Source organism: Temnothorax curvispinosus, unplaced genomic scaffold, assembly GCF_003070985.1.
Source record: "Temnothorax curvispinosus isolate PA1 unplaced genomic scaffold, ASM307098v1 QBEX01000740.1, whole genome shotgun sequence".
NCBI classification, from domain to species: Eukaryota; Metazoa; Arthropoda; class Insecta; order Hymenoptera; family Formicidae; genus Temnothorax; species Temnothorax curvispinosus.
The window spans coordinates 527139-553905 of record NW_020210520.1 but is presented as its reverse complement, the minus strand read 5'-3'; the positions used below and the strand labels follow the sequence as shown (position 1 = coordinate 553905).

Below are 26767 nucleotides of genomic sequence, written 5' to 3'. Positions count from 1 at the left end.
AAGACTTTTTATTGTCGGTAATAATTCTTTGTCCTAGTTATGTGTGCCGAGTAATGCAGACGTCTTTATTTTAAATATAAACGACAGCGGCATTATTGTGCTGCATTAGGGCAGGATGTCATCAAATAGTAAAATGCAGAATATTCTACAGTTACTCATGAAAGATGTATCGTATTGCAACCGTTTCACTTGTGAATTCTAATAGTACGTAAAAGTATCATCTCATTTTTCACGCACAAGTATACATTTTTTTTTATACATTCTATAATCTAAAATAATATGCTCAAAAGAGCATCAAGTTGAGCTCTATGCTCCTTACTTTCTTTAGTTGATTTATTGATCGTCTGAACCTTCGATACTTAATTAATGCGAAAGATTCTTCTTCTCCATGCGGCTTAGATCTATATCATTCTCGGCGTTTGAAATAGGTCACAGCTCGTCGTTTGTTCCAACCATCGAGTCAGAACAAACCACCCGAAATTCTCGAAGGGCGTTATGAAACACAGGGGAGAAAGAGAGGGAGGGGGAAGAACTTTTCGGTATTTCGTACCTATTGTTCCCGTGCGAAAAGGCGACGATCGTCCCGGAATTGGCCTCCTCTTGGCGCAGCGCGGCAGCTATAGTAAATTCCGGAACCCGCCGGAGTAATGCGGCCGCCCGTTCGAAGTTCTCCTCGTTCAGTCGGAGCTCCCTCTCCTCGCCTGGAAGTAGTAAAACACGATGATCGGTGCGGCAAGATGGAATACGCGACTGACTGCGCTCTGTAGTTCTTGACTGTATATATTTTACACCGTTCTTTTCCTGCAGGAGTTCGTATCCAACATATATAACTTTTTGACGCTTTCTCAAGTTCTATTCTGTGACCCCAATCAGATATATTGAAGCGAAAACAGAAACAATAAAGATGTTATATATTGCTTATACCCTATTAGATATGTGTATGAGAATTTTGGGAAGTTAAATGCAATCTTGTCTTGTAGAAAGGCTTGTCGCATGCGGTGCTCGAAATCGATGCGGGGCTGATTTGAATTTTTAACCTGGCCGCTTCCAGGTAAGGTTAAACCGCCTTCCGGAAAGTGGTCCGCCTCGAATTTAGAGCACGGCGAACGACTATTATTTACGTGGCAATATTATGAGGGAAGATATGCTTCTCAGTCGTGCAGGGAAAGGAAGCGATATTGAAATTTAATAATACAATGATGAACTGAGCGAGTACATGTGGGTTCTAGAAGGTACTGCTTAAATCGGAGTTGCATATATTTGTAGCTACTGTTCATTCTAGAATTTATTGAGAAAGTGTGTGTGCGTTATTTAATATGTAATATATAGCGAGCGGTCAACGCTAAGAATTAATTATATAATATCTCTCTCTAAGCATGTATCTTTTAAATCTTCTTGGACAGAGGTATATAAAATACTGTTCAATATCCCTTATAGAAAATTAATACTGTAAGTGATTTTTTGGCTAGTAATTAATCACTTAAAAACACTATTAAAAGCACTGTTATATAATAGTGCTTTTAATAGTGCTTTTAAATGATTAATCACTAGCCAAAAAATCACTTACATTAGTATTAAATTTCTATAAGGGATTACTAATATTCTTTTTAACTTAATGTTAATGTGTTTCTCATGAAATTAAAATGTTCATCAGATATTGTGCAATGAATAGTAATAATATGTATGAATATATATATATATTCATATATATATATATATATATATATTCAATTAATTATTCAGTCTGCCTTTAAAAAAAATATAGATATTATACTGAGTACTAAATTTCTTTGGTACACGTTTTTTCACATAAATGAGAAAATTTTACGAGAACTATAACTTCCTATCATGTTGCACTATATTTTCTTTAGTGCCTGTAAGCGAAGAAATAAACAGCAAAAGAATTCCACCCACGAAGTTGTTGTGAAATAACAACACTTTTAATGTTACATAAAACATCATACGTTATAGCGGAACAGACGAATCGCCTGCTGACTGCAGTAATGCGAGAACTGGACTATCGACTCGTCGACAGAGATTATAGCATAGCGATGTAGGCCACCCCGAATTTTTGGAGGGTAGTTGGAGATTCTTTGCGCACCCGTTACGTAATCGTATTGACGTGAAATTCTATTGTTCGCAATTTTCATAGTCCTGTTTACGAAAACACGTTTAACGAAATGAATGATCGAATAACAAAATCATTTAAAAAAGCGGGATATTCTATAAATAATTGCCTGTTTAAAAGTCAGCGCTTTTTTTATTTTATTATAAGGAACATTAAGATCAACGTAATTTAATTATAATTATAAATGAGAACACCACAAACTTATAAAATATTTTATTTGTCATAAATATATGTAACTTCGGTTTCAAAACCAAAAACAAAAGTTAAAAAAAAATGACATTATATTTAATGAAAAGGCATTAGAAATAATCTAAAGTTTAATAGGTGTTGTCTAAGTGTCCTATTTCGTGGATAAAAAATCATTTTAATGTTCTATCATTATCACCAAGCTCGCAATGTGCAAATCGATCATAGCCATACTTTGTGGATATTCAATTAACACGTCGCGTCCGAATGGTTACTGCTTGTCCGAGTAGCTATCCATTAGACAGATTAATACGGCCATTTGGCAAATTACACCGCAACTAAGCCACTGTAATCGACAATCCTACTGTCCGTCTATCGCGGCTTCAATATCATTGTCATTAAGCTCGTGTAATGTGTCACGTACAAACGAGAAATCCCGCAGCTGTGCACACACAATCAGAGGATGAATATAATAGGAAATGGTTTATCTTTCGGAATTGTGGGTTTTTAAATTTTCTAAATTCATCTCTTTCTCTTTAAATTTAATTGCATCCACGCGTACGATGTTAAGCCTAACAATTAAACTTTCAATCTCACTGTCGTCGGTTTACCGAATAAATCAAGATTTAAATTACAATTAAAAAAATAATTAGCCCGTTTCTCTTATTATATTCGTAAAAAAAAATAATTTTTCTCGAGATTTTTGCGTTTACTTTCTTGATGAAGGTTTAATGGCTCATGGCTCAGTTTTAACGCAGCGATGCTTGGTTTCCTTCACGAGAAGGAGCTGTCCAAATAAGGGACACCTCATTACACGACTGCCGCGTGCAAAATGCAACGGACTGCCGCTGGCTGGCTTCTCGCGGCGCAAAGTGCGCTTCGAATTTCAGATGCGGCGCCGGTGTGTACAGAGTAACGGGATACCCCGACCGATAATAAAACGTCGGTGCCTTTCTGCCCGTGGGTCTTGCCACCTACGACGACGGACCGAGGGGCCGTCGATCCGCGGCTACAACGTCGTCGAGCAATTACGTACGCGCAACGCTTAATTATAATGTAATACCACCGGCCTGGGTGAGCGGAGGAGAAAGGTTAGGCCGATCAGCGAGAAAACAGCCCCTACCGGGCGCTGCTCGTTCGCCTCGAAGGGAATTGTTCCGCGCGAATTGGCACGCACGAGCCAACCCTTGCACTCGAGCTGACACGGGCAGAAACCATAATTTGACTGTGAAATTTTGTTTTCGCTACGCGAAGACTGGCTGCAGTTTCGTGCAGCGGAAAAATGATCGTTTCCTGTAGGGTAGTTAGCCAGGGTTAACGTTATTTACCCTTCATGTATTAGCGCATTGCGGAAATAAGGAAAGCATTCGAAATGTTTACAAAGAACTAAAAAGTCTCTTGTTTCCGATTTCGATGAAACTTGACAGATTCGAAGAGCAAAACAATTTTAACGTTTTTTTGTTGCTGAAATTTAAATTGCGCTATTATAACGTTAAGATATATATTTTGCATTAATAAATTAAAAATGAATTTTTATCTTTAATAGATATTATTTGCATGTGCGCAATGAAACTTTTATATTATTATTACTATTGTAGTATAATAATATCATTCCTTTACAAGTCGGAACAACTTATAAAATTTACAAGCAATCGATAGACATCGTCTAAACGCGACAACGCAAAGCTTGCGTGTCTCGATCTGATCAATTTATGATAGCGTTGTAAAATATTTATAAAACGATTAAATCTCTCTCTTTTTCTTTCTCTCTGTCGACATCTATGTTCTATGACTCCATCGCGAGAATTGAATAAGCATCAAAAGGAAATATTTATTGCTGATATGAAACATCACCTTATTCCGGATATCACAAAGAATAGTCAAAGAAACTCTGTGAGTGGTGACAAATAAAATATAAATATTCGTGTCAGAAAGAGAATTTCGTGGTTTCCTCAATCGAATCGCCGAAATCATCAGATCGTCCTACCCCCTTATCCAAGCATAAAGGAGGGTCGCTAGATCCCATTTTCCAAATTCAGAGAAAACTCCGACACGTGTCGCTGTATATCATTCTAGTCCTTTGTCCTGCGGCGAATGCTCTTGTTAAGATCCAACGGTTCATATGAGATAAATCTAATCTCAAAGAAGTTCCTATTCCCTGTGTGTCCATCCAGAATGATCGAAATGGGGTGAGAGGCTTAACTGGGAAAGCATGCCGCAGCGAAAGATAAAGATGTTACAGGGAATGGGGCGAATATTTCTTCATTGCTATCGCGGCTTGTTTTCGATAGATAAAATTATGAAATTTCTTTAGAAACTTGGTACTGTTTGCAATAAATCGATTTTTAATTGTGGATTTTAAAATTAAACTAATATTGCAATTTTGAGTCTAATTTTGTAAAAGTTTATTGATTGTGTTATTAATATAATAGTATGATTGCTTTTGAAGCAATTCAGTTAAAGTACAAGAAGATACAAATAGCTTTGCTTTTAATCTCGGCAGGATGCTTTTAATTCCTATCAAGAGATAAATCTCATCTCGTTCATTAACTGAAGAGTTCAGTCATCAAACTGTGATATAAATATTCGTCATTCGTCGCTCGTCATCTTTCGAATCAGATAACGAGAATTCGATGAAATTAAAACAAACGGCATGGGCATAAGAAAGAAACTATATTACGATTACATCTGGTATCCCTCTAATATGAGGGGGAAAACGTGCGTGCGAGAGCGAACGGAGAGAGGCGACAGAGGGAGAGTAGGATCAGGAGCGTCAAAAACTCGCAGACGATATGAGGAACAAAAAAGGATTCCCCCCCTTTATACATTCCCGATGTTGCGAACCACGAAGAGCCTTTGCCTAACTTCCACGAAAGCGTTTCTATGAGGGTGCAACTCGAAGAAGGGCGTCGGTGTAATTGAAATTTCTTTCGGGGAAACCCTATACTCCCGCGGCACGACTTCAACTTCCCTCCCTCTTCCCGCTCCCAAGTCCGCTTTCCGCGGCCGTTGCACTGCCGCCCACACATCCACGTGGCTTGGACATCACCCGCCGCCGAAGGGCGCGGGGATGCCCCGATATAATTGGATACACCATGTTACGGGGTTGAATAGACGACGTGCTCGTCGATGTGAAGGGTCGCCCATTTAACAGGAACATCGTTTAACTCTTTCGCGAGCGCGATCAGTTTCAAAAAGCATGTACACATGCCGCGTCACGTGCAAAAGTAACGGATAAAAAAACTAACAATGGTTGAATAATTGTTGTTTATATTATATGTCAGTCGTATTATTCTAAAATAAAATAAATGCTAGATATTCATCGGCTGTCGAAAGTATTCTGAAACGAGTAACTTCCTGAAATTCGAGAGAACAATCGATATACTCGTCATAGGGGAATACCCTCTTGGCGTCTGCGAGCGGAGACGACGCGTAGGCGGTGCTATCAAACTGACCTTTCGCAATATCGATTAATCGCACGTTGCATAACCAGCATCGTGTAATGAGAGGCAAATGCATCCATCAAGAGGCAACGTAGCCTGCTTGTCGTTCAATTTTTGTTCGTCATTTTTCAAGCAACTAATTTTGGAACAGGATTCTCCGTTGAATTGCAAATTAATCGTAAATTTTATGCAATTCGTTACAGTACTACATGGCATTAAATTAAGAAAATGCACAAAATCTAACAAGAAATTATAGATATAAATATATATTCCACATTTTGTGAATTGTTGCAAAATGCATAAACTGTTTTCTAAATATCATAATTTCGTAGTATAAAACGTGATGCCATTATTTATGATATCAAATCACGAAAATTTCTATGAATTCTTATTTCAAGATAATTTGGTTTGTACTTTATTTTCTTTTATGCCGTCGTTCTCAACTTAATTCCTGGGGTGGATTTCGTGGCACGGAGATAAGTTTCGTGGGTTATAACTCAAAGAACGCAAACATCGTCTTTATACGAGACATAATAATTGCAATGTGTGCTACACGGAGGAGCGAGAGGAGAATCGCTCGCGTAAAGAACGCCTCGGCGATATGCAAATTAAGAGAGTATTCAGGTTAAGAGAGCATTACCGAAGTGGCAGCTTCGTGTACGAGCCACGATTTATTGCGTAATATATATTATAGCTCCGAGGGGGTGTGAATCAAGTAAGTAAAAGGTTTTATTTCCTCTTATATCTGTAGCAATACGAGCGTGACTGCAAAGCTTACTATTTCGATTATGTTTTGCAAATATTAAAAAATTTGTAAGATAAATTTTTAAAATTGCATCCCTTCTAAGGCAAATTCCTGTCGAAAAATTAAATTGTCTGCGGGAAATTCAATTAGAATCCGTAGAAAAGAAACATGTGATGTTTGATTATTGATTGATTCTTTTCTACATTTAAGATTAAAATCGCTATCTCGCGATGTCCGAGAATTTTTTTTAACATCATGCAGACGATGATTAAAGATTTTGAGAATATCTCGAATAAAAAGTCGAGCCGGGCCGAAAATACCGAACAAAGTTGACTCACCCTGAAGATAATAGGCTGGTCTCAGTCTAACCAGACCCGGCACCTGCGTAACGCCCTGTCGAGTAGTATTGTGAAGCTGTAGAGCTGTTAATAGATCTATACCTCCTCCAGGGTCGCTCCCTGTCCTTGTTCTCGTGCCGAGGACTATGTTAGGTCCTTCTGTGACCGAAGATACCGCCGTCTCTTCCTCTTTCTTATTCGTCGTTCCAGACACTGAAACAGTCAATTTAAGACATCTGTTATAACAATCGTTTGATTATTGTTATATCACTGCTACGCAAAAACGTTAATGACACGACAGTGACGACAGTCAATTATATCAAAGATGACAATTCTATCCCACTTCTAAGAATTCCGCATTCATGTTATGTAAATCGAGCAACATCATATTGTTTCGATCCAATATGCAAAATTTATCTCTGCGTGATAAAAGGACTTCGAATTTGTTTTGTTCATCGGACAATTATTCATTTTTCTTCTTTTCTCTCAACTATTCGATTTCGGTTACATTCGTTAGCAAGGAAAAGTCCCCCATCAGTAGAGTTAATTTCCCGATGAAATTACAACTAATCTTTCATCAGATCAAATCAAAAAGACGAGGAAAAGGAAGAAGAAGAAAAGAAGAAGGAGAAGAAAACGATCATAGATGACGTAGACTTCTCGAAATGGTGGTATTGATCGACTCTTCACAGCGTCGCTCGTTATCGGCGTTTCCGTGCTTTTCCCCGTTCCATGAAGCCTTCAACCCCTTCCGCGAAACCGTCCGCCCCGTAAACAGCCTGTTTTATCTATCGCATCTCTCTCTCTTTCTCTCTCTGTATAAGTGAAATCCATTCCGCCTCTGTCGCGCCGACTTCACGTTGATAATGATTGAAGTCCCGTGAAAAAAAGTTTGCCGGTCTGTCCGTTTTGGGCGGACAACCCCTGGCTGCTACTTTCGCGATGAGCGACAACCCTTGTTCAGTTACGTGAGACACACGGTCGCCACGAAAACCTGCTCTTCCCTTCTGACAAAAACTGATTGGTGGAAAGTCGAAAGAGGACGTTAATGGATAAGATGTGTAGAACTGATACGACGAAGGCGGATATTTATAATGAGGTATCCTATATATGTTGATAGAAAACAAAAAATTCTTTTAAATCTTCTTTTAAATCTGATTCTTTCAAATGTTTTTAAATCGTTTAAATTTTTTAAAAATAATATCTAATATAAATCTTTCATTCTTTTACAAGATTCATTACTCTGAAAAATTCATTTTCTTAACATTCTTTTCATAAAGAATTCGAATACATTCGTGAATGAAATTTTATTCTGAGGTTGCAAAAATCACTATTTCTACAACGTAAAATAATTGTGAGATATTTCTATTTTATAGTTTTATAACTTATTTAGCTTAATTCGACTAAAGTATAGCAGTATAATTAAATCTAATAGATAAATTGTTGGCTTGGCTGTATGCACTAGTATAAAATCAATTAAACATTAATAATGACGAAGATGTGAATACTTTTTCCGATATCGAATGTGATCCGATTACAACTTTTTCTAATGATTTAAAAATTAAGAACTTTTGTCCCTTCTGGATGATAGAAATGAATTAATAAAATAACGATGTCAGAGAAATCGGCAATGAGGGTTTTTCAATCGATTGCATTCGTAATAATATCGAAGACAAAGATAAGTAGATATGCGGAGGAAAACGCGAAGTTAATAAATCAGAACATAAACAGTGTTGGCAACATTCACCGCCAACAGGAAGGCGTGCGTCCAAGAGTACGATTTGTTTAAATGCAGTCACCGAAATCTAGAATGATATTTTTAGCCCGCGTTAAGAAAACACCAGGCAGGTGTCTGTAAGCAGGTTCACCGCCGATCATTTCGCGTCCTCAAAGTTTATTTACGCACATATGCTCCTCTTTGAACACCACGAGATTCACACATCGCTAGGCAAACACATCAAACTAATGTTCCTTTACATCATAAACGATAGACCCAATTTCTTACGAAAATAATCTGATAATACATGTTCCTACTCTTTGATTGACCTTTGATAAACCTTCTTAAGAGAGACATAATAATTATGCCTAATGATAATAATGCTTAAATTGAATAAAATATTTCCGTGCAAAAATAAACGAAATGTTTGATTAATTTAACAATTATATTTTACGAATCTTTTAATCAATACCATGGCTAGAGCTCATATTATTATACTTTATGTAAATATAGAATTATATAAAAATTTCATGTAATACCTACAGATTTAAGGGAAGTACATAACACGATTGATTATTGCAATGAGTACGGAACTTCCATTTGTAGATATTGTCTTTGTTACATTTCGAAGGACTATTATTGACTATTTTTCCTATCTAATATAATAACAACAATTGAATAGAAGTGGAAATTAAATTGTATATTTGTTTTTTTATTAAAAATTTTTTTATTTTTTATGTAGCTGGAAATAGAATAATTTATAGTCATATGATATTATATTATAAGTATTTTTGTCATATTATCATTTTTTTTTATTTTCATTGTATTTCGAGTTAATAGAATATTTATGAAATATCTCTTTCTCTAGAGTAATATAATAGCACTGATAAAATTGCCATCTGTAACTTTCTATTAACCGAAACTGAAAATGGTGGCGCCTATGTGACTCGTTACACAAGAGATTTCGTCGGTACTAGAAAACGCGTAAGCGTCTTCTAAGACGGGATGACGTTGGGTGAAGGATGGACGGAACAGTGGCAGACTGCCGGGCGTCGCGACGCCCGGTATCGAACCGTACGCGGCATTATCGTCAAATTCGCGAGAGGGAGAGCGAAAGAGTAAGAGAGAACACGTGACACGTGGTGTCTCTCCTGGCACGACCGTCACCGTTACATTTCTGGCATTCATAACGACTGCTACGATTACATCGATAAGTAAGTACGTCAGAGTCGAGCGACATCATCGTTCTCATCGTAAATAAAAGTTTAATTAATTTATAAAATTATACCTTTACGCTATATGTGTCGGATCACATTACACAATATAAAAATTAAATTACCGTTCTATATAAATATCTATAATTCAAAAGGATGAAAATTTAATAATTTAATAATTTATAACATTTACGTAAGAAATATAATTCGAAATGTTGATAACTCTATCGAGATATCGAGCTGGCAATTACTGAAATTATGTTTTCATTTTTGTACGTTCGTGTTTCGCTTAATAACTCATGCCGAAGAGCAATCCTATCTCTGTTACCGATCACACCCATTCGACATCAAGTCGTTAAATCGCACACCGGCTGATCGTCGCATGACCGTGTCTTTCATTCACGGCGACGATGAAGCGAGGCGGTACCGAATGCCAGAGACTGTGTGTGCTCGCTCGCGAATCGATAACACGCGACGGTCAAGCCGCGCGGAAACCAACCCGTCCTCGTACACGGCACACGACTCATCGATCGACACCTTCCGTTCCTCCGCGACCTCCGGTCCCCCTTGGCACGAGTCTCGCGGTCGGCTCCTTGAGGGGGTCGCAGCCCCCGGAAGCCCGGAAGCCCGGAACCGGGGAGACAGACCGGGGAACACCGAAACGCGCGGCGATGAATTTCGTCAGATACGCACGAGCGCACATTATCGAGATGTTCGTTCTTCCATGCTTTCCGCGTTATAAGACTTGGCAAACTTTTTCACCCTGAAAACATTGCCGCCGGAATTTTTGTGTAACGACAGGATCTCCTTGCTTCTTTAACTCTCGAACAGGAAACGAGTTTTATCAGTGACAAGTAATAAAATATAGAATTTATAGTTATGTTAAAATTGTTATAAACTTCTTTTTATGTCTTGTTTAAATTGATCAATTGATTAATTAATAAGAATGTTAGCAACAAAATAATAATAGTAAAGCTGCGATTATTTTATAAATAATTATTTTAAAACAATTGTTGAAGTAGAGTTTAATACATAAATATGATAAAAATTTAATTCGTAAGTATGATAATATGATTTTGATAAATTAGAAATTATGTTATTATATATATCTTGAAGTTATTAGATGGAAGTACTCACGTTTGGAGACATCTTCGTGTTTGTCAAACTTTCCTATCTTTAACTGTCCCGTTACTATTGTCACAAGAATAAGAAAACACCAAGATGACACTGTTCTTCTCAACGCGAGAGACGACATAGTTATTTTATAATCACATGACGATTGTTCGCTCACTCTCTTTAGCTTTTTATTATATATTACTCGTTACATATTTGATGTAATTCGAAATAAATACTTAATACTGTCCGTGCTCTCTGCGCTTATGTTAAAGCGAAAGACATAACAAAAGAAATTGACAAAGGTATAACAAATTCCGTTGAGATCCAGCTCGTCCATTATTTTCACGACCCCATTCTGTCCACCGGCCACCTCAGAACATCAATGATATACACCGTGTGTCGCTCATCGCGACAAACCGTGATCGATCGCCGGCGAAATCTGGCCTTTGCTGCACCATCGAGGTAGTTCACGATCGACTGACTTCGGCATCGGGGGGGGGGGGGGGGTGGATTCTTCGATCGCAGGCCAGAAATCGCCTGGCCAGCCGGACAACGGTATTTCGCAGCGTCAGCGTAAAAAAGCGACGTCTGGTCTCGCACACGAGCCGTCGCCATGCGATGCGACGCGGACGTCCGCCGCGTGTTCGATTTTCCCGGCAGTGGATCGTCGAATTTTGCCAGTGCGATAATACGGCGGCCGCCGCCACCTCGCGCGTGCTCATTCGATCATCAAACGGTCAAGGTCGCGGCTCTAGTTGGTCGACGACTCGCCTCACGCTAGAGTTGCCCCTCTTCCCTCGATATTTTTCTTTTTTTTTTCACGTCGCGGAGAAAAGCGAGAGTGAGAAAGAATCTTACGAGAAAAGCAGATAAGAATTTCCGCTCGAATAACTTTTTTTTTTTCAAAATCTCGATTATTTTAAAAATATATTTGCTTTCTAATTTAAAATCGCAGTTCGATGCGTATAATTTGTTTTCCGATATTATAGTTTTGCGATATGTTTCACACGCGACGGTTGATTAGTCGTGAAACAATGCAGCGCGTTGCGATCGGTGTTTCCGCGTAATTCAATTTTGCATTAAATCTAATTGCACTCGCGGCATCCGTTTTGATGCGAAACGCCCGCGGTTACGGCCGCGGCGTCGTCGACAAGGCCGCCTCTAATGAGAGCAATCTGCAGTAATCGCTTTTGCAGCCTCATAAAAGCCGCAACGAATCACCCAAAGGCCAATTTCTCCCTCGATCACCGATGCTCTTGCACCGCGGCTGTTCGATTGATGCATTTACACAGAAACATTTACATAGAAACAAGAAACAACTGTCATGATTCATCGCACGATTGTTGCCCGATATAATCCATTTTTATACGTAATATATTATAAACTGGAAAATAGTTTTCTACGATACGTGCAAAAAGAATCTCACCACGATTGTGTGGGAAAGAAAAATATTTTGAATTATAGATTAAGTAGAAACGCAATGAAATTCTCAGGACGTATTACAATGCATTCCCAGAAGAAAGCACGCAACATTATGCATGCAGGTATAACTTGGCATAAGCTCATCTATGCTTGTCTGATACTCAATATTTCAACGGCTGAGGAATCTGTCACACGTCTATCCAATATAGCGCATATATCTAGCAATATCAAGTACGTACGGGGGTACATGAACATGTCATACGTCTGTCAAGCTGAACGGTATAAGAATATAGTCTTGGAGAATCCAATATTTACGTTTCGAGCTGCACGCGTTTAAAGCTAATTATTGAATTATCTAGGGTCTAATATATTTCGCGGTTGAAAACATTGTTCGATCTTAATTCTATATTCGACGTTTGATAGAAGGGAGAGTAATTCACGTGACGCAATGCGGATGCTGGGTATACAGATCTGAGCTTGCGGCTCAGATTATACGATTGTGTAATGAAATTTATACGGCAGATTATATACAGGGCAGGATAAATGCGAAGCGTAACATGGCGAGCATCCACTATGAAGGGGAGGCCTAATCCTCTATTACGACGCGCACACACACACACACACACACACACACGACTCCTTTATTAATACGGCTGCCATAACGTCGGCCATAACGACCGAATAGCAGAATATTATAAATAAACCAATATAGCGCATGGATTTTATTATCATACAAATTGCCACCCAACAGGCGCTGAAGACACAACGATTCGCCATGTTGACCTAATCGCTGTGCGACAACGCAATCACTATATCTGTGCACGTTACCGCACCGTATATGCACCATATAACGTTACATACAAAAGGGAAATTAACATAAAATTTTTATTCAAAATTAACAAATGTTTATATTGAGTACCATTTAATTTCTTAAGAATTTAATTAATAAGAGAGACAGTATTTTATTAATCGAATCTGCTTTTCTACTTTTGAGAACTTTTAAAGAAATTCAGATGCATTTTTCCTACGATACTCAAGTGCATCTCCCTGGTACCAAAAGGTTACCAAAGGCTGAAAAGGTGACAAAGGGGATTACCACTATCGCGTTATGCATACACACATCGACGAGAGGCAGCTCGGAGCTACCTTGGCTCAAATAATCTCGGCATTGAGATCCCGATGAGATAAAGCTCGCGCGACTAGATAAGGGCGTAATGGGGAAACTATGCGAAGAATCCATTAGTTCTACGTTCGCGCCGCGAACAATGGTGTTAACGCGCTGCGTCAATGTTTGACGCTCCGGCTGGCTCCCTTGTCTAAACGAGATTAGGCTATTTTCCACGCTCTCTCGCGTGGACATCCCCAGTCAGTCAGGTGCCGCGACTCAGTGCGGCGCGAGGATATCTAAATCCGCCCCGTTCTATTCTTAATAGAGGTGCCGCCGCGATTCTCTCCACTTCTCCTGCTCGATCGGCTTCGTTCGAGCGGGGGAATTCGGTTCTTTATGGCGGCATCGAAGGCCCATTCTCTAAGGAAAACCCACGCACGACATTGACTCGTTTTTCTTCTGGCGCTGTCCAATTTTAATGGGACAATGCTTTTATGCAGAAGCATCATCCCATGCAACATCTTCACGTAAAAGACATGACATCACGCGATATTCGTCTAGTTCAATATGCTATGCTAAAATTTAACAGGCAGTTGATAATTTTATTTATTTGATATCGCGAACGAATAATATTCTGTATTTTAAATCAAAGTATTTATACAGCATTGATAGAGGAATATAGCTAGCGCTGTTTGCGTCGTAAACATTCAAAAATCGGAAGAAAAATATCAATATTTTAGTACGGTGGAGAAATAATGCATGCATCTCTATCGAATTACTCGATCAGCAATTGAACACGCGTCACGGAATGATTCATTCGTGTAAACAGGTGAGATATGAAATCATAATTTGGAATCTCGCGTTATTTTTACGCGCGTCAGTTCTTAACGCGTTAAAATATTTAAGCGCCAATCGCGAAACGCGGAGCAACCGAACAATTTACGTTCCATCGCAAAACCATCTCGTGTATGTCGGCTATTGATCGAGCTCATCGAGCCAGAGATATTTATTGGTATATTCACAGATATTTTCCATTATCGATAAATGCATTAGTAAGTAATTTTACGTATTCGAGAATTGATACGACAATATTATTGCAATTAATTCTTTAAGTTTTTTAGAATAGCTAATCTCCGAAATTCATAAAAAAAAATGTGTCGTTAAACGTTAATGTAATGCAGCGTTTTTGTATAATAAATTATATATATATCGTTAATATGTTTAAAAATTCATCAATTAAATGGTTTTATCTCAATATCGTCGACTGTCATATTCCAGTCACGTATATCTACTTAGCTAGATAAGCTTAAGGAATCGAAACTCGATGAGGATTATGTATCATGGAGGCGACCCCTTTAATCCTTGCTTAATTAAAGGGATGGTCGCGAGGCAACGGCTGTATAATTCGCTTATATCACTTCTCGATTCCGGCGGTGAAGGACAGTAACCCCGTGTTGTTTAATTCCGACGATTTTTCTCCAATCTGATCATCGAATTACGCGATAAAAATAAAGACGAAAATAACTATGAGAAATCAGAGCGCCGGTTTGTTTACATGTGCAATTTATACGCGAAATTTGCTGGAAATTTTCTATAGATGTCTTAAAGGTCACGAACTTAATGCTATTAATTTATATGTGTAATGACCGGCAGTAACGAAGCATTATGAAAGTTACGGAAGTAAGAAATGATTATAGGGGAGAGTTGGATATTACCGAACCCCTAAGAACTGAAGCGTATATCTAAGCTCAGAAATGCTTCAAAAAAAAACAAGATGCGCAGTTTTAGATAGGTAATTTATTTGGCTATCCATATATCATAGCAATAATCTTGAAAGTTAAACACAAACTGAAATATTAATAATTTTCCAAAAAATGAGAAAACGCGGTATTATCAAACTGGTCTGATAAAATCGTGCCCAGTTTAATAAAACCGTGCCTATAAAAATTACTCTGGCTTCAGCCAGCGACATGAAGTAGAACACAATAACAAAATGTTTTTTTATATTTATGCATTAATATCGCCTGGTATAGGTACCTACATATAAAAATAAGTAAATGTGTTAACAAATAACGATCATTATAAATTCAAATCAAAACCTAAGCAATAACGATCTTTTCTGTAACCATCTTACATTGTAAACTAAACAGTCTTGGTAACTCTTAACACACAGTTATCGTTATACCTATGAGTATTATACCTTGGGCGTAATATTATCAAACTCAATTATTTCACTTTATAACCTTAAAATATATAGGAAAGAAACGCGTGTTTCTAAAATCACTTTGCAACCTAATTTTATAGTGTTTTAGCCTATCAAATCCGTCAAATTTATTTCTCTAATGTAAATATTATATTACTCACCTCTTATTGAAACTACCAGCAAAATTGCAACGAATAAGCAGAAAAGCTTCCAGAGCGCAGTGTCTTTACATGGACGGCCGGAACGAATTGACGGCGCATGCGGGTGGGGTATTTCGTGTTACTCTATGATATTAACATCATTGTAGGTGCGTTATACAAATAGTTACGCGCGGTAATATCCAACTCTCCCCTATTTCTAGTGATATTTGATGGCATAATTGAGGAATTAAATATATAACCAATTTACTCAGAATGTATATGAATTTAATAGCTTTTACAAATAATGATAATCGAATTCAAAGACTCTGTAAAGCGTCGCGCTATTATATTAATAACGCGACAAAGTGATACGCAACAAACATACAATGATTGTATAAACAGTTCAGCTTCTCCATCCGCAGAAATATATTCTAATTTAAAGGGAATAAAACGCAGGAGACGCATTTTCTGCTCCATTCCCGAAATAACGTTGTCACTCAGGCACGAATATTATAAGCCGCGGTACACATTTCGGTAAAGCGCGGGCGTGTCGTGAAGCTAATGAAGGGTTAAGTTGTCAGGTTTCGCAATGGATTATAGCAAAGGGGGTAGAAGGGAGGGGGCAAATAAAAGGATGGCGGGAATGGGAATAGGGCGCGTTTCACGGGCAACAAAATCACGCGTGAAGCTTTACGAGCCCTCCAAACTACTATTTTTGCGACAACTCGTAAGCCGGCTACAACGATGCTGCTTTACGAGGCGAGCCTCCGTGACGTGCTTCCAAAATGATGGTTCGCCACGAGACACGTGAGAAACGCCCGCGTGTCTCCGCGATGTAAATATCTCTACATCGTCGTGCAGTCGCATCGTTAAATTACAGGCATAGATCTATGATTTGATATATCGTAACTTTTTTAGATTTGACAATCCATTGCTGTGTAATTCGAGATTTCTAGGATCAGGTTTTATCTTAGACTTTATATCGTATAAAAATTGCGACTCTTTCGTATTCTCGTCTGTGCTCTTTAAGTCACTCATTAAATTAAGAATCTTTTTAATTCGTTTCTCCCCTTTAACCATTAGGTAATCTTAAGCGACGAAGGGGAAGATGGCACCCTAAGTTTATTCCCGAACTTCCGTTATCGTCCCGGGATTAATAGTCGTTTCATCGTTTCACAGCGAGTTCGTATATCGTGGTCCGTCACGATCAGACTGGATGGAGTCGTCGTCGGTTTGACGGATCGCGACGATCTATATTCCAGCGCGTCAAGTGCACACGACGTTGTAATTGGTTGCCGCTGCTGCGGCTGGCTTTGCTCCTGTCGCGGACACGGTAACGATATCGTAAATCCAAGCGTCATTAGCAATGAAACTAGTGCTCCGCTTTATGCCGAGTGCCTTCGAGGCGCGCAGGAATGATATGATACGTGCGTCAAAACCATTGTCATTTGCGCCGCGCCACGCGTATCGCGTGTCGCCGAGGACACGCTCGTAACAAGTATTGCTTCACGGTCATAATATCGTCGTCATCGTCGATGCAATATATTACGGAGTATTATTAATTGACTGCTTAATATTTCACGATCATGCAAACTTCTCTGCGACCACAATACATTATCGCGCGAAGCGACGCACAGTTGCTTGACAAACTGAAATCGTTAAAGCGCGTATCGATTCGCGTTAGGGGAAAATGAGTTAAGTACACAAGCCAACGAATGTGTCTATCAAAAAAAAAAAATAACAGACTTTTACTTTAAAGCCGGTAAAAGTTTTATTTTTTGTCTGCTCTATTTTTTAAGTAAATATTTGTTGAAAAAGTAATTAATTTGCGTAGAAAAAGTTAAATCAAATTATTAGAGAAAATAGGATTAACTCTTGCTTGCAAATTAATAAAATCGCTTTTTCTACAATTTGAGCGGCGTTTAACAAATGCAATTCCCATATCTGGGGATTAATTGCGACTTAAGTACGACGGAAGGAAGGATTATAGCGAACTCACGAGACATCAACCGATCGGTCGCGCAGCGTCTCGACGCCTTGGCGCCGCTCACATACGAACGCGTTCATATAATCGTGCACTATACACACCTCTGCTGAATAAACTGTAAAGTCAACTTTCCAATATTATATTGTAGACGTATTACTTTTCTTTTAATCATTTTTGTTGTTTCCTCTGTGGAAGGAATTATTTTTTGTTATATGTGTTGTGAATATTATCAAGAAATTTGAAATATAACATCTATTTCTGTTTTACTATGATTTTTTGAAAATTATAATTTTATACATAGCAATAAATTTTCTATTATTTTTATAATTTATTTTAATTTTCACTTTAACATTATTAAATAATGTCAAAATATGTATATTTAATGGTAGTAGTATACTGTTTATTTAAATTATTACTGTATAAAGAAGTATTTCTATTTTGAAAAGAATTTCATATACTTATATTAACTCATTTGCGTTCAATCGCGCACACAAAGGGGGGCAGTTACCCCCGAAAAGATTTCCTTGAGATTACAGCAGAAGCTGCATAATAACCTTACATAACCGAGGAAAAACAATGTGATACGAGCAATTATTCATCTCCAGCCTCTCAGAATTTGCGTGTCTCCGCTAGAAAAATATTGCAAAAACAGAAATATAATAACGTTCATGCGTCTTGGTTGACGCCAGAGTAGAAGGAAATTGCCCGACTGGAACAGGCGCCAGTCGGAGAAATAACGAGAATGCGAAAGGAAGAATAAAGAGATGAAAGAAAAATGGATAACTGAGATATAACTCGAGAGACGGTATGAAAATTATTTTCGACGAGGATTTATAGCAATGTTTCCACTCCGTGATCAAAGCCCTGTTCGCTCGATCGCTTAACCCTGCTCAGATCTCCATATTCCCATTTGCCACTTTGATTATATAATACTTGAACTAGGTTTGAAATAGATTTTGTGTGTTTTTTTTATGTAAAACAGAATTTACCTGAAAAATTTTAGTCCTGAAATTAATTAACTAAACACTTGATTATTAAAGGAGAAAATTCTGTTAGAGATTTTTATTATTTTGTTAATGAATGCTTACATTTAATTCAGGAAATATTTGCTGCAGTTACAAATTATTAATTTGCAAGGGTGGTCTCAAATCTGTTAAGAACGTGTATGATTAATTTTTGAAACGTTACATGTAATATATTTCGCGATAAATCACGCCGCTGCGGTAGACACAAACTGCACAATTGTGCGAGATTTAAGACTGCTCACTTTTCGTTTAATTCGTTGCGAGAACCGCGAAGCGCAACATTAAATGCGCCAAGTTAAATGTGTATTCGCTGAGAGTGCTGTGTAAATTTGCGTCCGTCGTAAAGTCAGCATTTCCGAGCGAACGAATTTATTTGTCACGTGCTAAGGATCCGTCGCTCGATTCGCATGCGTCATTGGAAAGATTGATTTAACGGTGATGTTAATGTCAAAATTCTTCCGCAATGCGTGATGCCGAGAAATTAATAACTTCCGCGAGGAATTTGATGTCAGTTCCAGCCGTTAGATTTACAGGTGCATTTGTCGCGAAACATCTAGATATATTTCATCGATGCGAACGTACGCTACTGTCTTTGTTGCGAACTAAATTAGTGTTAAAGCTGCGTTAAATCATTTGATATTTATGGCCACGTGGTTATCGATATTTTTTATCCTGCGGACAAGTTCGCAAGTGAGAATTAGTTACGTGCGAAGCAAACGTCATACGATTTGTCATTTCTGATAACGAAAGCGGAAATAGAGATTCCAAAAGGATTATTTATTTTAAGTACTTGCTGCAAAGCAATACATATAAAGTTTAGGATATGTAATATCAGCACTTTCAAAGTCGAACGTTCCTAGTACGAGCTGATTTTATCGACGTCCTCGCACGAAAGCGCCAAGGCACGAGCCTTTCTCATGAAAATGGATATTTTTAGATAAAATTCTAGTAATACGGCCCACAAGAAAAAGGAATTGATTAATGCATGAACCTAAAAATACGTAAGCTTATACGAGAAGTTTACACGAAATCGCAAAGCGCTGATTAAACATTCATTCTCTTCCGTTTTTGAAAATTCTGTAAAATATGATCGTTTCCATTATGAATAGTCTGTTATTAATTATGTATCGCTGTACTTCATTACTTATAATTTTTACTTATAGTATAGTTCATACAATACTATTAGTCACAGTAGTAAGTCCAAGTTTTCCACAATTCTTTAATGAAATTTAAAACATTGTATTTATTTATATATAATACATAATTACAAATTATCACAGATAATTGACTAACAATAAAAATTTAAATTAAAAAATTTACTTGAAAAAATCTGTAAAAATAAAAGAGAGCTACGGTAAAAGGGAAATAAAATCTTTTTTTTTTTTTTTAATTGCTGATGTAATGATCTTTAACGCTACTATATATTCTAAGTTATATGTGTTACAAAGACAATTTATTAATATTAACAACACTTGGAAATTCCCGATTTTTTTCCGATCCTTCGTGACTCATTTCGCCGGCGCACCCGCGTCTCCAGGAAGCGCAATAAGGAAATCAGAGTGCATTAAGCCGCGACCCCGTAGAACGAAGCGCAGAGCCGCGTATCGACAGTCATTCTCCTTTCGGGTATACAGCTTCCGGCAAAAGGGGTGCAAAGGGTCGATCGATAGAAGAGGCCGGCGGGGGTGGTTGCCGCCGAAGGGTACCGGCCCGGCTTAGAGGGAAGTGAAATACGCGTGAAGAGCTGCACTTTCGTAAATTCGTACGAATCACTTCCGTCGCTACACTCCGCCCTCATCATATATATGGGCTAGAAACGCGGGGGTGACTCCGAGACTGGATTGATCATACGCGGCGAAGTGGAGGACAAATGCAACCCTTGAGAATCTAACAAGCAATTGCAACGAAGTCACTGGAAAAGTTGCATTATGGTTTTCGGAGATGCAAGGAGGCGCAATTTGAAAAAATTTCTTAAAGAAATTAAGCAATTTATTCAAGAGAACGACATCTATATAATAATTGATTGCTGAAAAAAATTAAAAAATCTTTTATCATACAATTTATACGCTCTATTGGATTTTAATTATTGACTTCCTTTTATATTCTATTGATGTCAAGATTTAATATCATTATCGCGGAAAGTAAGCAGAATTGAAACACGCTATCCACTTCCGTTCATCGATATCTGCTAACTAATTAAAATGCCCGCATATCTATACAGGTGTATCTACACTTAATCGTATTTGAATTGCGAAGCACATTCATCGACCGACATATCTGCCAGTCATCATTTCTACCACTACAGTCGATCGAGGACAATCGACGAGGCCTAAGGCCTAACGGCCTTTCGAGAACGTCGGAAATCGCGAGTCGCCCTATAAATAATCCACGAGATCAAGCTAGAAATAATTGATGCCACCCTTATGAGAGTCATGTATCGGCTCACGTTTTTAGCGAAAGTAAATTACCGCGCAAACAATTTATTCTTCTGTTCTAAAGTTGAACGGATACATATGTAATGTAGGCTTCTACTGATCGAACCAGAATTGTGGAGTTCGAAAGTCCGAAGGATGACATCCAACATTTATGGTGCGAGAAACGCGGATTACAAATTTTTTAAATACTAAAAATGAAGTTTGACATTAAATCATTTTTAGAATATTCGTTAACTTCTCATTATCTAAATATAAGATCAATATATACTAAGCGTTTCAGTAATGGCAATGTTTATTTCTCAAAAGATCCTGACCTAGATATTCTAAGAATATTGCGATATAATGAATATAATAAAATTATCTAATATATCAATAGTAATTGTGCATAAATTTATTTTATTGAGGCTCGAGCTCCATCAGCGCTATATCATATTCAATTTCTTTCACATACTGGAGTGTTATCATGTACAATTTTAATTTGCCATTCTTTTTTATTCATAATGGGCGGAAACGGCGCGGCGGGGCCGGTGACCGCCGTTAAGATTCCGCCAGGTTTGCGACTAATGCGACCGAATAAAGGCCCGGTCCGAAAAACAACCTAACGAACATACGGCGCCCCTTCTGGCAAGCGCATGTGGGTCGAGTCGGCACGCGTGTGTGGGGGAGCACACAAAAGGCTGAGAAATGGTGAGCGAATTGCTCATTATCGAGTGGTCAGGACGTGCAAGGGGCGTCGAGGTCCCGTCGGGATTTCACGGCGGCTCCTCCGGAGACAGGCACGGTGGTGTGGCCCCGCTTAAGGGAGCCTGGGCCAACCCCCCCGAAATTGCGGATTCGCCGAGGGCGAGAATGAATCGCGCGAAAATTGTCTCTACCCTCGGTCGCCCATCACCCACACTTTTCATCTCCCTCGGGATGTCGGCTTTTTCAAATCTTGCTCATTCGAACCTTTTGTAAGTCTTAAGGGCTGTTTAAGCGGTGGAAGCTCCGCATTTCTGGAAAGCGTAATCGTCGTTGATTGCGAGCATTTTGATCGAAATCGGGGTACGATGATAATTTTGTAGAAAGTGCTATTAGAGGGTGTTAACTACAACAAACGTGAAATGTTATTCAAAAACTAAAATCTTGATCCGCTAGTTTTTGAGCCAGCATTTTTAATTTTTCATACGGTATATTTTAAGATATTACTTATAATCAATTGTTATTAAAAAATTATGAAAATCATGAAAAAAACTCAAGAAAGAATTATTGCAATTATTACAAACGAAAAACGGGCTTTTAAATTAACAAACACTTCCAGCTCGATCCTCATAACGTCTCGAAAGCGAATACCTAATTACGAGTAAGGGGATGCTCCCTGCAAGGCACTTCGCACCTGTCCCAAAGGGGACCTATGACAGGAGCGTGCCGGGCTCTTCAAGGGAAAAAAAACGGAAGAAGGCACGCGCCCTATCAAGAAGGAGCAAAAAAAGCAACTGAGAGGCGCCGGTACGTTAATTCCCATGTGGCTCTCGACGAGCCATAGTGTGTGGTGTGTAGTATATACGTGTGGAAGAAGGGCGCGCCATGTTGTCTGGCCACCCCGCATTGCGCCAGTAAACTCGGCGAAATCCCGGACGTAACCCACCAGTAGTATCAGTCCGTCTCCATTTCTCCATCTCTTCGTTTGTCCTGCTGCTGTCTCCATCCAGAATTATCGCCTCTCGAGTCCTCTCTTCTTATGGGATTTTCCCTTGAGTTAGTATTTCGATTTTCGAAGTTTTTGCGAGGATAAAGGGTTGGAAGAAGTCGGACGATGTTTCGTGATCAGCTTGGTAATTTCGAGTATAAGTTCCGTTATTTGTTTTCTTTTCACCGTGCGTGGGCGTGTATTTTACGATGAAACGGAAGGATTACATGAAGCTCCGAGTGGAACTGAGTGGAGTTCCATACCACTTTGTTATTCATCACCGTACACCATTTCCAGAATAATAAACTGCGATCGTATCAACATTTCTATTTCGTTTGTAAACGCCAAGGAAAGCACGGAAATATAGTCACGAAATCCAATCTTATGTTGGGAACTCCATACGTTTCATTATTTCTTTCGTTTAGGCATTTCAAATTAAATTACTAATACATACAAAAAATACCTGTTCATTATATTTATATTAAAATGTTGGGTATGTAAAATGACAGTTAATAAAACCCTGTATGAGACGCAAATTAATTCCATATTATTTTAAAAAATGTGATAATTAAAAAGCTACTGTTTAAAAATAATGTCTATACAAATATCTAGTACACAATAGATAGAAAGTAAAGAAATATCCAAATACGATAATTGTATGTGCGTATATGATCACCCTCATATCAGCCTCGGGAAATAAATTCGACCAAAACTAGTGTGCGAAAAATTAAAAGCGATAAGCCAGCAATCATCTCCATGATCTCATCAACATACACATGTAAGTCTAGATAAAGTTGGACTTTTTTCCTTTTTTTTCAGAAAGTAAGAACTAAGAACCTGGCTTGTTTACAATTCTTTTACTTTTTTACCGCTGGAAATAACAGCTTGAAAAAGCTGTTAAAATTTGCAAATATTTTAGAGATCGTGCCATTATTCACATATTTCACATGCAATATTTATTCGTTAAACTATCTCTATAATGCACCATTGAAACAGTAAATCTTACGAGGAGTTTGCAGCAAGAGTCTTACTGCCTACTTCTCTCGTCGTTTATCTTCGTTTCCTAAATTCTTCGAGTGATTTGTGAAGTAGCTCTCTACAGATACACATTAAATAATAACTGATTGAAGTATTAAGTATCGATTTTTTTGTTAATTTTATGAAGAAATAAGATTTACGAAATTGCAATAATGTAAAATTCTTGTTTAATTAATTTCATATGAATATAATTCTTTATATTTTTGTTGTATGCTTAAATGCACATACCTACAAAATGTTTTCTAAGTTCTCAAGCTGTTTTCTCTTATTTACGGATTTACTACAGCTTTTACTCGGAGACAAAAATTAAATAAGTTTTCTGAGAATCTCTTGTCTCGTATCTCCAACGTTCATAAAACGCCATACAATACTTTTACTAATTACCCTTAATATGATGAGAACAGGAGAGACGTAATAAATGTGAAATGCCTTGATATTGATCTCTAGATCATTAGATGCGTTATCTTTTTTTTATTTCCGCGGTGAAACTTTCTACTCCGTGGGCCGTTCGGTAAGTGGTAGCGTTCCACTTGGAGACCAGAAATAATGGAGAGAGCCTTGACATCCTAGAGAAAAAGCTGTTGTCATTACGTTAGTCTTTACGCAATTCAACAACTTGAAGAAAGGGAAAGAAAAAAAAATAAGATGCTCGAGTACTTAGAAAGACAAGTAACTTGATGACCTACCCTATACATTACACCGAAACCTTCACGGCGCCCAACATGAGACTAATTTTAATTTATTTTACCGTCATCCAAACGCCGTTGCTTCGCAAATTCGACGTATCAAGTGACGACCTGTTAATTGGAAAACCAAGTTCTCAGAGCTTTACGACGTTCGTGGGAATTTACTCAGATACCCCATGTTCTCCATTCGTTAGCACTTTCCCGTTACGAATGCGCTAATTGACGGAGACACGCTGCGGGTCTCTGATACCGCCGAAATTATTAATTCGCGCGTACGAGTCGTACGACATCCCGTCGTATCGCGTTCTCGAACTGACACTCAACGCGGTCCGTTCTTAGTGGTGTGTACACTACGTAGAACGTCATATGGGGGCAGGCCAGGTGTCGGCGTATCCGTGCGATCTACCTGTCCAACACCTGCCTTCGCAGGAGGTGCGCTTTTGGAATCCACATGAATTAATGGCATGTTATGTATGAAGCATTGTATGGAATACATTATAGAGAAGGAGAAATTCGGTTACTTTCGACGATGTTACTTTTAATATTAATTTAAAATATCAATATTTAAAACAATTTACCAGACTTTCTTAACATTATCGAAATTTTATTTATTTGTGTAAAATTCAAGCATTATGTAATAAACAAATAAAATAAGCTGTAAGTCGCTGTTTAACTGTGACATATCAATTATCATGGACAACTTAACTTAATTTTGATTATCATGAGAAGATTCGGAGCTTCCTTAATTTGAAACGGGGAATTTTTAAACAGATCGCAGTTGCAAAGTTATTCTGCGGCGCAGAATAATCCTGGCTTCCTCTTTCAGAACTCTCCTTTCTCCCTTAGTTCTCCGCCACCTCCGCTTCGGGATCAGGCGAGAAACAGAAACGGGGCTTAAATTCATTATTTCCCGTCTCCTCGTTTCCAAATAATTGTATTCGGCTTCACTGGGCCCTAATTTCGTGCAGCCAACTCTCCCCATGCGTTTTCAGGACGCGTCACTCGTTGATAAAATTTCGGCCACCATTAATTAGGAGCGAGTCAGTCAGTGACAATTAGCTTCTGCAGTGGGTACGGTCTTCGCACCTAATGTCAATTCCTATAATCTCCTTCTGCTTGTCATTTCTGATTATCAAGATTGTAATTCTCTACGCATCAAATTCTACGCTCTTAATTTTTCACAATAATAAAATCTTTATTTTTATAAACTTTCGATATTTCTTTCCTAATATAGTAATTATTTTTATTAAGACCTATTTGGGATATAAATTTACTTGGCCCCCATCGAGAGCGTCTCAAAAGACGATAAGCATCATCATGATGTATTCAACGTTGTTATTACGTCGTTCACAAAACGGCGCGTTGACCTTCGCCGACGTAAGTTACCTGTTTCACATATAACTGCGTAGCTATCAGTTAATTAATTCAAGATTATTTGAAAAGAAATTGAGAAAAGGAGCGATCTTGAAACGAGCGCGCAAAGGTTGCGGCAAATTACATTTGATGAGATCTGTAATAATTTATTTACCTACGTCGACCGAGGTCCGGCCACGAACATCCATGAAAATTTCACTCGACGATCACGGAGATCGTCTCTAACGAGAGCAGACAAGGCCGTTCAAGGGTGCCACCAGCTGTTGGCAATCACCGTTATACCGTTCATAAGGAAAGACGAAATGATTCTTGACGACTCTCCTTTTGCCGAGTGCAATAAAATCGTTAGCGAGAATTGCTTATCGCAGCATGACTGCTTTTACATGAAATACACCAATTAGGCGACGCGCCTCTTGCGATTCTCGTTGTCGCAGAGTGCTTTCTTGAGATAATGTTCTCTCCCGGAGAAAGCTGCAAGGTATTTGTTTTTTTTTACATCTACGAACTTGCGTTAAATCTCATTAAATCTTTACGTTATGAAATAATTATATGTATATCGCCAGAATAATTAAATACGTTATTTGCACACTTTGTGAATAAACAAGAGTGATTTATAAAAATTACTACACATTACTACAGAAATAAACGATTCTTGAAAATTAATTTAATTTCGTCTTAAAATCGTAATGTATCGTAATTTTTCGGCTGTGACCTCCGTCGAGTGTACACGGAGAACGCGACGCGTTTTCGTCGTCGACGATGGAAACGTTCGTATATTCAGAAAGAGGACACC

General features: G+C 38.3%; 1 protein-coding gene across 2 annotated transcripts in view; it reads right to left on the bottom strand.

The window, feature by feature from the left end:
• Window positions 1–11249, bottom strand: part of LOC112457778 (protein kinase C-binding protein NELL1-like) — a 35492-nt gene extending 24243 nt beyond the window's left edge. For both annotated transcript variants that reach the window (XM_025021014.1, XM_025021021.1), the window contains exons 1-3: window positions 10909–11249; window positions 6841–7053; window positions 551–701 (exon numbers count right to left, since the gene is read on the bottom strand). In XM_025021014.1, coding sequence (XP_024876782.1) covers window positions 551–701; window positions 6841–7053; window positions 10909–11026 — 482 coding nt within the window. In that variant the 5' untranslated portion in view covers window positions 11027–11249. The remainder of the gene's footprint in view (window positions 1–550; window positions 702–6840; window positions 7054–10908) is intronic.
• Window positions 11250–26767: the final 15518 nt, after the last annotated feature.